General features: G+C 40.6%; 1 protein-coding gene and 1 non-coding gene across 2 annotated transcripts; one reads left to right on the forward strand and one right to left on the reverse strand.

The window, feature by feature from the left end:
- Positions 1-1,974: 1,974 nt before the first annotated feature.
- Positions 1,975-13,928, reverse strand: LTA4H (leukotriene A4 hydrolase). The gene is made up of 19 exons (XM_015858638.3): positions 13,760-13,928; positions 13,406-13,536; positions 11,867-11,987; positions 11,465-11,533; positions 10,931-11,035; positions 10,207-10,259; positions 9,379-9,451; positions 8,928-9,068; positions 8,739-8,762; positions 7,690-7,760; positions 7,468-7,579; positions 6,345-6,489; positions 6,158-6,261; positions 5,799-5,869; positions 5,255-5,309; positions 4,754-4,849; positions 4,129-4,211; positions 2,788-2,892; positions 1,975-2,489 (listed from the first exon to the last, which is right to left on the reverse strand). Exons 1-19 carry the CDS (start codon positions 13,910-13,912, stop codon positions 2,369-2,371), a joined length of 1,833 nt encoding a protein of 610 aa, XP_015714124.2. The 5' UTR covers positions 13,913-13,928; the 3' UTR covers positions 1,975-2,368.
- Positions 13,929-14,168: 240 nt separating this feature from the next.
- Positions 14,169-14,240, forward strand: TRNAD-GUC (transfer RNA aspartic acid (anticodon GUC)). Its single transcript has one exon. It is a non-coding gene; the product is annotated as a tRNA-Asp (tRNA).
- Positions 14,241-15,027: the final 787 nt, after the last annotated feature.

The raw sequence follows: 15,027 nt of genomic DNA on the forward strand, positions 1-15,027 counted from the left end.
GAACTGCTAACATTTAAATCACTACATAGAATATCATAGAATCATAGAATGGCCTGGGTTGAAAAGGTCCACAGTGATCATCCAGTTTCAACCCCCCTGCTGTATGCAGGGTCACCAACCACCAGACCAGGCTGCCCAGAGCCTTAACAGTTTAGGTAGTTTCTTTGCTCTTCGTTTAATGCTATTTTGGTTCCAAAAAAGCCAGTACTTTAATGACTTTGTTAAAAGATGTCTGACAGAACATTAAGTAAGACGTTAAGCTCATTTCAGCTAACAGACATATGTAGATTAGATCGGAATGGAAGAACCCAGAAGACCTTGATTTAGTAAAATCTAACAAGATGCATTCAGGCCTTGATTTATGTTAGAGATGCTAACAGGAAAAGATGAATCTCCTGGTGAGATTCATCTACTTGAAAGCCTATACTAATTAAAACTCAGATGAGAAATAAATTCAACGAGTCTCCATTTCCATTCTAAATGCAACCATTCACCATGATTTATGTTCAGTTTTCTTTCTTCTTTAGAGTAGCACTTTCCTGCTCTCCGTTACTCCTTGATATGGGGTCATCTCTGTGTCTAGGGATTAAAATTATCATAACTGATCATTTCCAGGAAAAGCTCTTCTCAGATTCACTTCCAAAAGTAACCCATAGATGGCAGTATTCACAACGGCTTCACCTAAATTGACAATTAGGGGTAAAATAACAGGAAGAAACACAGACAGCCCTCTTCCTGTTTTTAGCCGTTTCTATGTCTAAATTGTTATATTAGCATAGAGTGGTCACAGCCAGAACTGTTTGTAAAATGGAAGTATTAAACAAATTCAAAACCATGCAGGAACTATAAGTTCTAAAAGTATCATAGAATCAAAGAACATTCCCAGTTGGTCAGGACCACAAGGATCATCAAGTTCAACTCCTGGCTCCACACAGGACCATGCAAAATCAAATTGGGCTGAAAAGCCAAAGGACCTCAGCTACTCCTCATCTTGCCCTTAGACCCTTCACCATCCTCACAGTCCTCCTTTGGTCACTCTTTAATATCTTTATGCCCTTCTTACATTGTGACACCCAAACATGCATCCAGTGCTTGAGATGAGGCCACAAAGCAGAGCAAGGCAATACCTTCCCTCAGCCAGGTGCCAGTGCTGGTACAGCCCAGGGTATGCTTGGCCATCTGTAGTGCCAGAGCACGCTGCTGGTTCATATTCAACTTGGTGTCAACCAGAACCCCATACCCTTTTACATGGGGCTGTTCCCCAGCCTCTCCCACTCTGCACATACAGTCTGGGTTGCCTCATTCCAAATGCAGAACCTGGCATTTGCTCTTGTTAAACTTCTTATGTTACTGATGATTTCCTAACTTTCTCACTTGTCAAGATCTCTCTATGCTGAAGGGAGTCAGCAGCACCTCTGAGTTCAGAGTCTTTCAAAAATGTACTTAGTGTAGTTCCAAGTCACTGACAAAAACACTGAAGTACCATCCCTAAAATGGAGCCCTGCAAAACTTCACTAGACTGGTCACCAGCCTGATGGAATCCCATTTACAGGAACCCTTTGAGCCCAACGTTCACTCACTGCATCATATTTTTGTCTAGCTGTGTGCTGGATGCTTTGCCCAGAATGCTGCGTGAGACTTAATCAAGTGATATGCAGAAATGCAAAAAGATCACATCAATTGGCTTCCCTTGGTCAACTGGGTGGGTAACCATGTCCTAAAAGGAGATTAAGCTCATTAAATAAGACTTTTCCCTCTTTGACTCTTCCCTTTTGACCAATGACTGCACTGCCTGGTATTTTCCACAACTCCCCAGATAATCTTCTCCCAGATTCTGCCAGGAACCCAAGTAAGACTGACAGGCCTGTAATTAACAAGGTTGTTTTATCTATTTCTTGAAAATCGCAACAGTGTTTGTCAGCTTCCAGTAAATAAGAAAACCACTATTTTGATACAGATCAATACACAGACAAGTGAGCAATAAAAAGATTTATTTTTCGGTTGTCAGGTACTCAAAGTTCTAATTGCATTCTGCTATGAAAAAGAAAGCTGTGCACAAAGAGCCACGCTCTTCACAGAGTTTTAAGTTCCATGACAGACAAATGGCTACATCTCAAAACACTTTGTTGTGTTCTACCCATTGCTTGCAAGGAAACCCTTCTCCTAGTTCCAAAGATTCAGTGATTTTTTGCAGTATTACAGGGAAGTGCAAAATAAAAAGTATTAAATTTGATCAGGAAGTTCATTTGGAGCTAAATTAGTACCAAAAGCAGCAGAACATTTTACGGCATAATCAAGCATGCATACAACAGTTTGTACAATCAGTCTTGTTTCAGCAGTAAGAAAACTCCAAAGGAATCAAAGTTTGTCACTGATCCTGCTTCAAGTCCCTGCCCACAAGCATTGCTGTCACTGGGTGCATACAGGCTCTATGCTCCAGGAACGTTTTTACAGCAAGATCTCGAGAGCTGTCAAAATTGTAAAGATCCCTATGAAAAGAAAATAAACATATGAAAAAAGCCTGAACAACAGTACAATGGAAATCTCCCTCCACGTTTTACTTTTCACATTTAGGGATGTACCAGGAGACTAAATTCACATGAAACAAAAAAAAGCCAGAAAGCGGAAAGTGACTGCAAAGATAATCTGGTTTGCAGCATATAGAAAATTCTGTGTTATATCGCTATAACTCATAACATAATGCATGCACAATATCTAGAATTGCTTATTCTGTTACACTAAAAGTGCCAGCAGCACGAGCTCCCACAACACGGAGATAACTCCTACCTGAACAAGGGTCGAGTAAACTTCATCCTGCCCTGCTCTGTTGCCATTTTTAGAGCCAGAGGAATTGCTTCTTCCCACTTGGACTGGATGCAGAGGCGCAGCCATCTGGAACAAATAAACAAATGGAACTTTCATTTGCTGTAGTTGGCCAGTCTGTGATTCTGCTCCTGTAAACTCCCCAAGCGGTACAGCTCATGGGAATGGAATTATGGCATAATTTCAATATAAGATATTTGGTGTCTGAATGGCATCTCACAAAAGCAGATTTTTCTACATTATATTAAAGAAATGCTTCAAAGTTTCTCCAAAATATCTGCTAGTTTTCCCTGAGGCGACATATTTCTACTGTATTACTGCAGCATCCTCTTGCATCACCCTGAGCTGAATTTCATAGCACTTGTCACATGGCACCTAGTTATGAAAATATTCTAAAACTAAAATACAAAACCTGCAAGCAAAGCCTCACAAAGCTGACATGTACTTGTCTTAAGTATGGGAAAATGACATTGCAAGAAACAAGAGAAATACCATACGCTTGAAAATAATTAGGTTTGTAATAACAAGGAACAAAGACATCCAAGTTAGAGGTAAGGTAGAATAACCATCACTACTGCAAATGTATCCAGTACATAACAGTAGCAAAATATGTGAGTCATCGTGATACTTGAAAAAGATGATGACCTCAAAAATACATTTGTTAAAGACCAGTGACATATTTCAACAATGTGTAGATATCACGTAGAAGAAGTAAGAACTGAGACACACAGCTAAAGCCTCTCCTACCTGTTTACATACTTCCCTTGATATTTACACTTATTTTAAGAGATAAAAGCTCTGTAATAGCAGGTGTTAAGATGTACCAGCATGGGTTTTCGTCAGTGTAATTTGGAAAACTTTCTGTCACATCAGCAGAAGACCTAGAACTCATTAGGCCATCCTACAAGATCTGTTCCTGACTGAATACTGAAAAGATGTTTTAAGCATCTCAGAATCACAGAGAGTCTTGTGATTATATTGTTCATATATATATATAAACATATATATATATTATATATGCTTAAGATAAATTAAAAGGTCATCAGGTTCTTTGCTGGCCTGACAGATGAGAATGAGGCACAGCCTCATTCACACACTGTTCAGTTCTTGCTCTACTACACTACATTTACCCAACTCATAAGTAACAATACCACTTAAGTAAGCATGTTTACACAAGCACGTACAAAATGTACAAACAACCGCATCAGTTTAATGAAGCAGTGTGGCTCAAACCATTTATGAAGCAGGGCAATTTGTTTTATGAAAGCAGCTAAGGCTAGAAAAAGTATCCATACTAGAACAAACCTGAATCGTATTTCAGAATTGCCGATAGCATTGAAGTCATACACTTGCTGCATTCGTTTGACATGTGCCAATGGAAGGGGAGCCTGAAAAAGGCAGTTGCATAGTCAAAATAAGGCAGGAGCACACCCCAAACCACATACTTCAAAAGCAAACAGGATCATTCTAGAGGACTGAAGTTACATGGGATTTAAAAAATTCAGCTGACAAATCTGTTCCTTTCACCTTTTCAGAGCAATAGGGAAGGTGCAATGAGTAATCATGAGCAAATTCCCACATTCAGAACTACTAGCCCTATCAAGTCTTGAGGAACATTCATCCTCTTTCATTAACAGCTTTTATAGCTTATTTGCAGGTCACAAACTTCAATAATAGAACAAATTCAAGCAACTTCTAATATTCTTTTTATCTTTCGATCCAAAATAGCCCATACATTCCCAACTCAGCTGGAGAACCAAACATAGTCGGGGGGGCAGGGCTGAATGTTTTAGTGACTACACACAGCAAGAGCAGGTTATTGTAGCATGACTTAAGAAAAAAAGATGGACAATTTAATTCCAAAGAACATCTGAGCCTCTGTGACTGCTTTAGTGACTCCAGAATCAGTATTTCCCAGGCTTGCATTTACCTCCAGGAGCAACAGTGCCAGGAACTCAATTAACTGATGAGACGATATTCCCTTCAGGTCTGCTGAGCTGAATGAACCCAGATCACTCTCTTTTGCCTAAAAGCAAACAATTTCTTAAGTTCCTAATAGATATTCCTAAACATAAACAGGCGTAACTTTCTGTTTGAACATCTGCATATACATGTCATATAGAGCTGGCTGCACGCCTTATTAAAAATGTGCTGCACTTTAAATACAGAAGCCATAGCAAATCCACCAACTCTATGATGAAAAGCTACTACACATCATGCAAGACCCCTGGCAGCAATACTATCATCATATATATACATACATATGTATATATATACAATCTTTCTAAGCAAGTAACAGATTTCAGAACAGAATCATAGCCATAGAAATACCCAGGTTGGAAAAGAAGAATGGTTCACTCTGTAAAACAAACAAACAAACACACACTATTTCAACATACCGACACCTCAGTTAAATTCTTAAACTACTCACTTTGATCCATCTCTGGCTCAAGGCAACACAGGCATTTGTTAATGTCATATCATACCTGTCAAAGATTATAAGGAAAGGATCACACCTAGGAAACAAGAAGTTTCTGCAATGTTTTCATTCATGTAAGATGTATTTTTGCTTTATTATAAGTGTTCCATACATAAGTGACAATATTTATTGATCCCCACACTCCTAAAACGACCAGTATCTGAGCATATGATGCTTTATTATTCGTATGTCACACCATGCACAAGAAAAGAGAATGTTGTAGCAAGCTGCCAAGAAAAAAATAAAAGAAAAAGATACATTCCCTGGCAACTTTCAAAGCAAAACAAATTTCCACCAGCATAAAAACAATAAGGAAATTTTAATAACACTTCTCCCTCCTATATAAAACATGTATTGGTATTGACATAGCACAAGCCTGTTTTCTAATAAAGCATTTGTGGGAAGACTTTTACCCTGCTTACAAACTGCTTTGTTATCATTTGGAACACCAAGAGCTAAGGAAGGAATAGACACACTGTAACAAAATGTAGCTTACGTAGGTTTCACGGGTGGCATTCCTGGAGAATGCAGCCAAGAGTTCCAGTCAACTTTATCAAGAATATCTACCTACAAAACACACAAGTTCTTAGTGAATTTTAAGAGTCGTTTCTAGAGAAAAGTGTACCCTATGAAACCAGCTTCAATTTCTTTTAAGTACCTCCAACTACCATGCAAAACATTCCAGAAACAGAATACTTCCAGAAAGCAAACCAATCCACAAACATCAAAACGCAAACCCATCTTTGTAAGAGTGTAAGACTGTGTAACATTAAGATTTTGAGATAAAAAAGTGAAGTTAATTCCTGAGTTGTGTCATAGCTTCACACAATCAAAAGGTTTTAAATACTACCCAACCTTATCCTTGAAGTAGGAATACAAGAATGTCTTCCAGTCATCGGTTACTATGCTCTTATAAGCAAACTGCTGAATATAAGCCTTCAGGAAGCCAATGAAGACATCTAGTAGTTAAAAAGAAACAACCATTTCAGTGTTTGAAATTAACATGGAAAAGAATTATATATGAAGTCTAACTAAAGCTTACCTGGTCCTCCAAGAAGTTGTTCAAGGTAAAAGAGCAAAGCAAAGCCTTTCTCATATGGAACAGATGAATAGGCAACATCAGGATCTACTTCATTCAGATTGGGGACAAGGTTACCGATAGGATTTTCATCTCCAAGTGCTTTTATCTGCAACAAAAATATAGTAAGATATTCTTGAAAAAAATCACTGCTAATCCTATTTATAAAGATACCATCCATCCAAAATTGAGACAGCCTCATTCCAAATCACTGTCTCATTTCTAAGTTTTGAATCTGTGCAGTTTATTGAACTTCTTTTTCCTCATTTTGCTCTACGAATGTCCAACCACACAAACAAAAATACTTTAGGATCAATTATTTCATGCTCCTATTATTCCTAAGTAGTTGATTACTGTCACACGTTGCAATGATGAGAACCTAGGGATTATTTATCCATTTATTAACAAACTACTTGTTTCAAACAGGTGGAATAACAGATTAAAAAAAACACAAATCCCAACAATGTGGAAATATAATCAAAGGGGTAAACTGCATTACCAGAGTGAGATCATGTATACCAGAGTGCCAAATAATGTATTTGCATTTGGCACTGGTGATTCTGATGGTGATGCCTACAGATAAGCTTGAGGTTCTAAGGGACGTAATTTAGTGATGGGACCCAGTAGGTTGTGTTGATGGTTGGATGGTGGTGTGGCAGTAGAGGTTGAACCTTCCTGCCAACATTTTGTTACACCCTTTTGCTGTGAGACAGAGGGCAGCAAAGGGGCAGTCTGACAAAATGACAACTGTCAGAAGTGCATGTGAAGCAAAGGTGCATGGAGACCAAATAGTGGATGTGAGCACAGCAAGGCAGTGGGTGATGCATTCCGGCAGTAGTGACAGTGGGTCAATTCTACTGGTGCAGATTTTTAAGACTGCAGCACGCAAGCTCTTGTTTCTCGCTGCCAAAAATGCACAGCTAATGGTGGTGTCTATGTTGAAAAACTGTTTTCTAGCTGAGAATTTGGTCTATCCAATAGTGTTATTGTGCTTATGGCACCTTCTGTAGTTCCACAGTCCTACTTTCAGGGCAATCTATGTAGGTGTACACCCAGACAAAGTTAACAAGACCTTGAAGATATTTACCGTATTCTGCAGTTCCCTCCAACCTCCTAAGGCTTTGAAGTGCCTGAACTGCTCACCAAACAACCGACCACCAATCCTGCGTTCCAGATACACAGTATGTCCCTCGTTCAGCCTGGAAACATAGTGATAATGTCAGCACTGCTAGGATGACAAAAGAAATTTCACTATTCTCTTTGCAGATTTTAAATACATGTTTTGTGCTGTACTGAACATCATACCTACCAGAAATGCTCCCATGTTTTGTTTGTTACCAAGTTTCCTGTCCAACTGTGAGAGATTTCATGAGCAATAACCTAGAACAGAAAACAAAGATTTACCATCTAGACTCTCTTGAAAACAATGAAATCCCAAGGGAAAGGAAGAATCCTAGCAGTATTACTGCACTACGTTCCCAAGACCAACAGATAGACACAGATCTGTAAGCTTTCCTATTTAAACATCAGCTTGAGGACTAACCCTATGCGATCAAACCTTCATCAGAAATAATTCTGGATTTGTAGCTTGCAAATCATAGACTGTGCAGGCACTTGTTTGTGAAATCAAATTACAGAACACTGGATGCATGTCAAGTAATGGACTAACATTACTTCCTCACATTTGTTTGACTGCTGCAGGGCTGGTTTGTTCTTAAGTAGCAAACAAGAAGAAAACAGTTGACCCCTAGAAGGATAATGATACATTAAAAAGCACCCATGTCTAATATTTCAGTGTTCTTAGGACAACCATCGTATAAGGAGTAATATTCATTTTTTAAAGCACTGTATCAGTCCAGTAGTGAGACTTATGAGATAAAACAGCTTCCAGAGTATTCAACTTACTGGACAAAACTAGAATTTATTCAACATGTACTCATTATTTCCACTTTACAAGTAAGTCATACACAATGCAAGTTCTGACTCATAGAGGCAGATATATTGAAGAAGTTCCCTACAAACAATTTGGAAGAAAACAATTTGGTTGTAATTTTAAAACATATATATGTTTAAAACATATCCATGCTCCTGTATAATACAGGACAGGAAAAAAAAGCTACTGAGTAGCTGACATTGGTCCCCTACGTATTAAGTTGTTTTCATCTGTTCATTATGCAAAATGGTTGTTCTAGAATTTATTTAGAACTAAAACACATGGCGTAAGACTCTTTGAATCACTGTGTTAGCTTTTAATTCTCTGGATGAACAAGAGACTAAGTTTTCGGACATTCATTGCAAAGCTAAGATGCAAATTCAAGGTATAACCTAACTGAAAACATGAACTTATTTTGCACTTACATTTGACAGAGATCGATCACCTGCCTACAAAAGAAGAAAAAAAGGCAACTGTCATTTCAGGTTAAACTCAAAACATACCAGACAAATCTTGCTGGACAAAGGATTAATACAGCCTGCAGATAAACCTCCATCATGTGATGGATGAGTAAACGGTAAGGAAAAGCTGACTTTTAGCAGTGTTACACTTACCAGTAAGGTTGGAGTTACAAAAGTAAGGCAAGGATTCTCCATACCACCATAAGGAAAAGAAGGTGGTAAGACTAACAAATCATACTGTCCCCATACATAAGGCCCCACCAAATCTTCAGCTGTTTGCAGCATAGCTTCAGTCTGAAAGAAGAATTCACATTGGTTTACGGTAAGACTTCTGACTACAAACACTAGAGAAGTTATAAGCTATTGACCCCACACTGCATTCTCTCTCACCTGGGTATGTCCCACATGCAAAACAAGAAAACACTGTGCAGCAATAATTATGTTTTGTAGTAGTTCTGTGTTGCACTAGAACAGCAACATTTTTGGGGCCCACCAAAAGGGGAGAGCAAGGCTACAGATGAATAAATCTCTAAGCCACATCCTGTTCCTTTTTCAGCACTATGTAAAACAATTAGTTTAGGAAACATTTTTGTTAATTACATACCTCAGCAAATTCATAGGCTGATTTATCCACCAGCTCCTTTTCAGCCCACACCAGCGTCCTTGGACCAACCTTCCTGTTGGAAGTGAAAACATCAGTAAGACACTGTGAACTGGAGAATATTCTATGGGAAGCCAACACAGAAAACATATTTAACGTGCTTGAGATGATGTTCAAGAAACTCATTACAGAATCTTCCTCTCCTTTTTCTCTCCAATGCTAAAGTGACACTAGAATAGGCTTTAGAAAACAAAACAAACCACAGACATCTACTATGCAGGACAAACAAATAGGGGATGCATTTACAGATAATAAAAATGCTGTAAGCCCTAGTATACAGGCATTATTACCAGCTTGATTAACACATCCTTGCACAGATAAGCAAAGAGGATGAAGTCTTCATTTTCTGCCTTCTTCATGTCAGCAGGTACATTTGTTACCAAGGGGAAAAAATACACTTTTCCTTGAGCTAAAAGGAGCCCTTAGTGCTCCAATCGGCTCTAAAACCTTCACAGTTGACCTAAATGCAAAAGTATACTGGATAGAAAAGTGATGCAAGAGTGAATTAAGATACATATAGTCTGATTCTGTGACTTCGGAAGGCAGTAAATAATCAATAAATTCAGTAAGGTGCAGAACTGAAGAACAATGAAATTCAGTTCCAGGATGAAGAGAAAGTTGACTTACTCGTAGGCCCTCTCAGACTTTTAAAAACTAGAAATCCAATCAAGTGACCAAAGAAAAACTCACAAAAATAACAACAAAAATAAAACCTGTTAATATTTTTTCTTACCCATTATTAATAAGTATACTGTGTGCAGATTCACTCACCTGCTTTCTAAATCTCCAACCACTAAAGCGATTAAGTAGGAAGGTATGGGAACCTAAAGGAGAACATTAAAAGAATTACCTTATTTAATGTGAGCTGTCAACATCATTGATTCAATCAAAGTAAAACAAAGGTACGTAAGAGGATCCTACAACCCTCCCTCATCCATTTCAGCAGGATAAACACTGTTAAATACGTAAGACTTTAAAATACAATTACTTAGAGACAACCATTCAGAAAACTGCCACCACTTATTAGCCATAAACTACTTCAATGTTATTTGTTCCTCTACATAAGAGGTACAACATCGTACTGAAGAGCTCACAGATGAGGTAACTATTTGTTTTCCTCTCTCAGATTTCACATAGCAGCCAAATCAGTCCAACAGCTGCTGCAGTTCAGAGGTTCCACTCCTCTCTCCAGCCACTCAAGTCCCTACCTCTGTGCACTCAGACCCTCATTATCCAGATCAGCTTATTGCATTTCTCTTTGCTTAATTTTTTTTCCAGCCTGTTGAGCAATATGAACTAGGCTCACCAAGAGATCCCACAGACACCAAGACTGCAGCCTAAAAGGCTGTGAGAACAAAAAAGCCAGGAGAATACATTGAGGCTGCCACATTAGGAACAGTGGAATCATTGAACTAGCCGCTCTACGTAACAGAACATCAACCTTTAATTGAGCAGTAAGACCTCAGGCACCCCTCTACTAGCCTGTAGCACTTACATTCTGACTGAATCTGTAAATCTTCCGACTGCTGTCCTCTGGGTCAGGCATCTCTCCATCACGATGGGCACTCATAAGAGCCACCAGCTCCTTGGGAACAGATATCTGAAAGAAGGCATTGCGACTGTGAGGAGCTCGGTTGGCATACAGAGTTGTATAGTATACTCAAAGCAGCAAGAGAATAGCCCAGATATGTCCAATTGGAAAACTTTCCCCCTCAGATAGAAAATGCTGCCTCAGGGGCTGGCAATACTGAATTATAACCAAAAGGATGACCTTCAACAAGCATTCAGAGTTTCACTTTCTTTTCACTACTGATCATCACAATGCACATCTCCCTTCTTGCTTCTTTAAAACAACCAGCGCTGCAAAGATACCCCAGCTATGTACCACATTACTTAAGACACACAGGAAAGCCATTTCTGGCCACTGATTTTGTTGGTTTTTTTTTTGGCAGCCACCACAAATAAGCAAATAAAAATCCCACACTGTAGTGTTTGTCTTTATTTAGACACGTGCCTTAGGTTCACCTACCTCAGCATAGTATGTTAGTTTCACAGCAGGTGTGTCTTGGCAAGGCAGAATGGCTCTGCAATGGTTAGCCTGGAGGAAAACAAACAAAAAAAAAATCAGCTAAAATAAAAGCATTTTTCCTGCACAAAGAACTGGGAATAAATCAAATTAATATATTATATTAGAAATCTACACAGCTTTTGCAGAGAATTAATTAACCATAACCAATACTTGGTCATTTGTAGCTTACTAAATCACAAACATATAATAAAATCACAGCAATACACTGACTACAGTGTTTTTGTTTACAGCCTTTGACATGCACAGTATTAGGCTGCTGTACTTTTCCCTATTAGATCTACTTCTCTGCTTAGAAACTGAGGGAATTACAGGAATACATAACAAAAACTAAGGCAACTCGACCTGGCACTGGCTGAAGAGAAATGGGTGTTTCTTTCCAGAAGTTTGCTCTGGGGTAAACCACTGGAGAGCTGAAGACTTTGGAGAGCTTTCAAAGGAAATCTCGATAATTGCTTCTTGTCCCCTGTACAATAAAGAACAGTCAGACAGTTTTGACATGACTTGCAATCGCTTCTGAAACTCCTCTACAAAGCTTTAAGGAAGAGAGTCAGCCACGCTGTCTCAGAAGCACTGAGAACAATAAGAGCAAACAACTACCCCTTTTCAATTATGATAGTGAAAGTCATTTGTTGTATTTCAATTTGAACACCAAAAGACACTTCCATTCTCCTTTTCTATAGTTTGTGGAGAACAAAGACTTTTTCTTTAGGTTCCTTAAACCAGCTAAGTTTTTAGATTCCCCAAAACTACGAAACATTGTACACGTAAATATAAAAAAACTCAATGCAATAAGCAAACAAAAAATCACAGATCACACAGAATCACAGAATGACCCGGGTTGGAAGGGACCTCAAGGATCACGTAGTTCCAACCTCCCTGCCTGGCAGGGCCACCAAACATACACCTTTACTAGATCAGGTTGCCCAGGGCCCCGTCCAACCTGGTCTTGAACACCTCCAAGGACGGGGCATCCACAACCTCACTGGGCAGCCTGTTCCAGGGCCTAACCACTCTCCTAGTGAAGAACTTCCCCCTAACATCCAACCTATATCTTCCCTCTTTTAACTTAAAACCACTTCCCCATGTCCCGCTATTGTCAGCCCTGCATAATAACAAAGGAGTTGAACACTCTGCAAAAGCAAGCCTTAAGAAGAAACTTGTTATGGTTAGTAATCGCTGTGCACAGAAGTACTTGCATGGGTTACCTGAAAGTTGCAGGCTATACAAACTGCTCTTGGGAATTAACAAATCAAGCCTAACTCAGCACAAAATCCAGCTAATTAAAGCTGTTGGACACTAGGTGAGCTGACTGGATACACATATCTAATTTATTACTAGCATTCCAAAGTACATACTTGAGAGTGAAAGAAAAAACCACCTGTATTATCATAAGGCACATATGCTTGCTGAACAGTCAAGCTTCCAGTTGTAACTCTTCACTTTCCTATCACCACTTTATTTTGATTTCCAAGAATGACTGTGTCTAACACAAGATTATAAATGCTTACAACCAAGCTTAGGCTCTATTTGTGACTTTGTGCTACAATAAAAACCAAAAAGCTGGAAGTCAGACAAAAGAAACAACTCCCTATGAACTTCCTATGTCTCTGCTGTCACCTATTTGCTCCAGGACTTCATTCTTTCAGTCTGAGGTTGACCCGTGAGGTGACTTGTGTCCCAGAAGAGACAGATGCCTTATGGCATATTCTTTATTCTTCCACAATACTACAAATCAAAGATGAGTTTATAGAGCTGGGAAGCAGTTTTGAATGCGAGACGATAAGAAACAATTTACTGGACAATTTAATTCAAACACAAGGACCTCTTCATAAAGCAACTCTGGCAGGTGAGGTGATACCAAGTGGTAATGACACAGCCTACCTCCTCATCTCAAAGGGGAGTGTGATTTCCAGGGGGCTCCCCTTGAAGCTGTGCTTCTCTCCAAAAGCAAACTTGGCATCCTGTCCGTTTGCAGTCACTTTAAATACCTGGAGATCTTTTGTATCCAAGACCTGGAAGGAAGCGAACAGCGTAAGGACCTGCAGGGCCTTCCTCGTACCTTTGTACCTTCAACACGAGTCTGCCTTTAGAGGGAAGCATTCTCAGGTGGAAGCAGGGAGGCAAAGCGACCACGCTGGGAGCTGGGAGCTGAGGACAGGAAACCGAGCCTACACATCTCAGCAGACCCCAAGCTGACCCCGCATCCCCCCTCAATCCGGGCCCGGCCGCCTTTACCAGGCAACGCAGCGCATCCCGCTGTGCCCGCGCCGTGAGAGCCGCCGTGCCCCGCAGCGCGTGTGCGACGAAATCCACGCGGCAGCGCAGGTGGAGGTGCCGCGTGAGGCAGCAGGACGGCGACGAGAACGAGCTCGGGTCCGACGCCGCCATGGCTCACAGCAGCTCTGCGCCCCGAGCGGCCGCGCGGGTCCATGCCGCCGTCACCGCCCCGCCCACACAGGGCAGAGCCAGGGCGGCGCGCGGGGCTGTGGGAAGCGTGGTGCTGTGCTGCTAACGGGGGGGTTGGCAGCAGCAGCAGAGAACCACAGCTCTCATGGTGCAGTGCGGGAGAGAGGGGGGGGGAGGGCGGAGCACGGCCGGAATGGGAGGGATGTAGTGCTGACTGCCACAGTGCTCGCTGTACAGTTCCTCGTTAGTATAGTGGTAAGTATCCCCGCCTGTCACGCGGGAGACCGGGGTTCGATTCCCCGACGGGGAGGTACACAATTTTTTTTTCACCTTTCTATTTTCTCTGTGAAAAAGCAATTTTTTTGTGAAATGAAAGCTATGGCTGCAGCAAATATAACCCCCCTACCACACCACCCCACCCGAAATAGCACCCCAATTTCAGGGAACAGATATGTACAGAAGAAAGGTATTACAATCCTCTCTGCTCACCTCTTTCAGCACCGCATGGCCCGCATGGTTTGCAGTGCAGCCTGTTCAGCTGCTTATCTGAGCTACCATCTCTGAATGCACTTTCATATTTAAACAGCTCAAAACAGCTTTTGCAGGTGAAGACACTTCCCCCAAGCATGCATACAAATATAGAGTCAGCAGTGTTATAGTTGTATGTAAATGACTAATTAACATTAAAGAGGGTAGGCTTGGAAAATTACTAACTGTGCAAGTTTTGTGTACAGGTACAGCACAGATAGATAATGGCTGTTTGGTGGGCTTGATCTGTGGGAAACCACCAAGCATTCAGAGTTATGCAAACCTGAGGTAAATAAGCAATGCCTCTCCTGAGTGTGCGATTATTGACCTATTGCACATGAACAGCGAGTCTGCTATTTGGCCACAAATGTGGTAAGCATGAAGATTTGTTCTGACACAAGGTTTGGCAATGCGGGGTGATTGCTTCTGAAAGGACATTGCAGAAACCATGGGTGTGAAATACAGGCTGCAGAGCTTAACCCCCAAACTGTGGTGCACAGCAAAGCAAAGACCATGGGCCTACTGGAGCACCTCAGGGCCTCAGCTGGTTGCAGCCTTGAGAGGAGCAT

This window comes from Coturnix japonica, chromosome 1 (assembly GCF_054131305.1).
Source record: "Coturnix japonica strain WE chromosome 1, WE-NBRP24, whole genome shotgun sequence".
NCBI classification, from domain to species: domain Eukaryota; kingdom Metazoa; phylum Chordata; class Aves; order Galliformes; family Phasianidae; genus Coturnix; species Coturnix japonica.

Bases quoted from the DNA above. Each gene is read 5' to 3' on its own strand.
- LTA4H (XM_015858638.3), bottom strand. From the start codon at position 13,912: ATGGCGGCGTCGGACCCGAGCTCGTTCTCGTCGCCGTCCTGCTGCCTC. The intron at 7,580-7,689 runs GTAGGTATGATG...CTATGTTTCCAG, and splicing joins AAAACATGGGAGCATTTCTG to GCTGAACGAGGGACATACTG. The intron at 6,490-7,467 runs GTAAATATCTTC...TTTTTGTTGCAG, and splicing joins GGAGGGAACTGCAGAATACG to ATAAAAGCACTTGGAGATGA.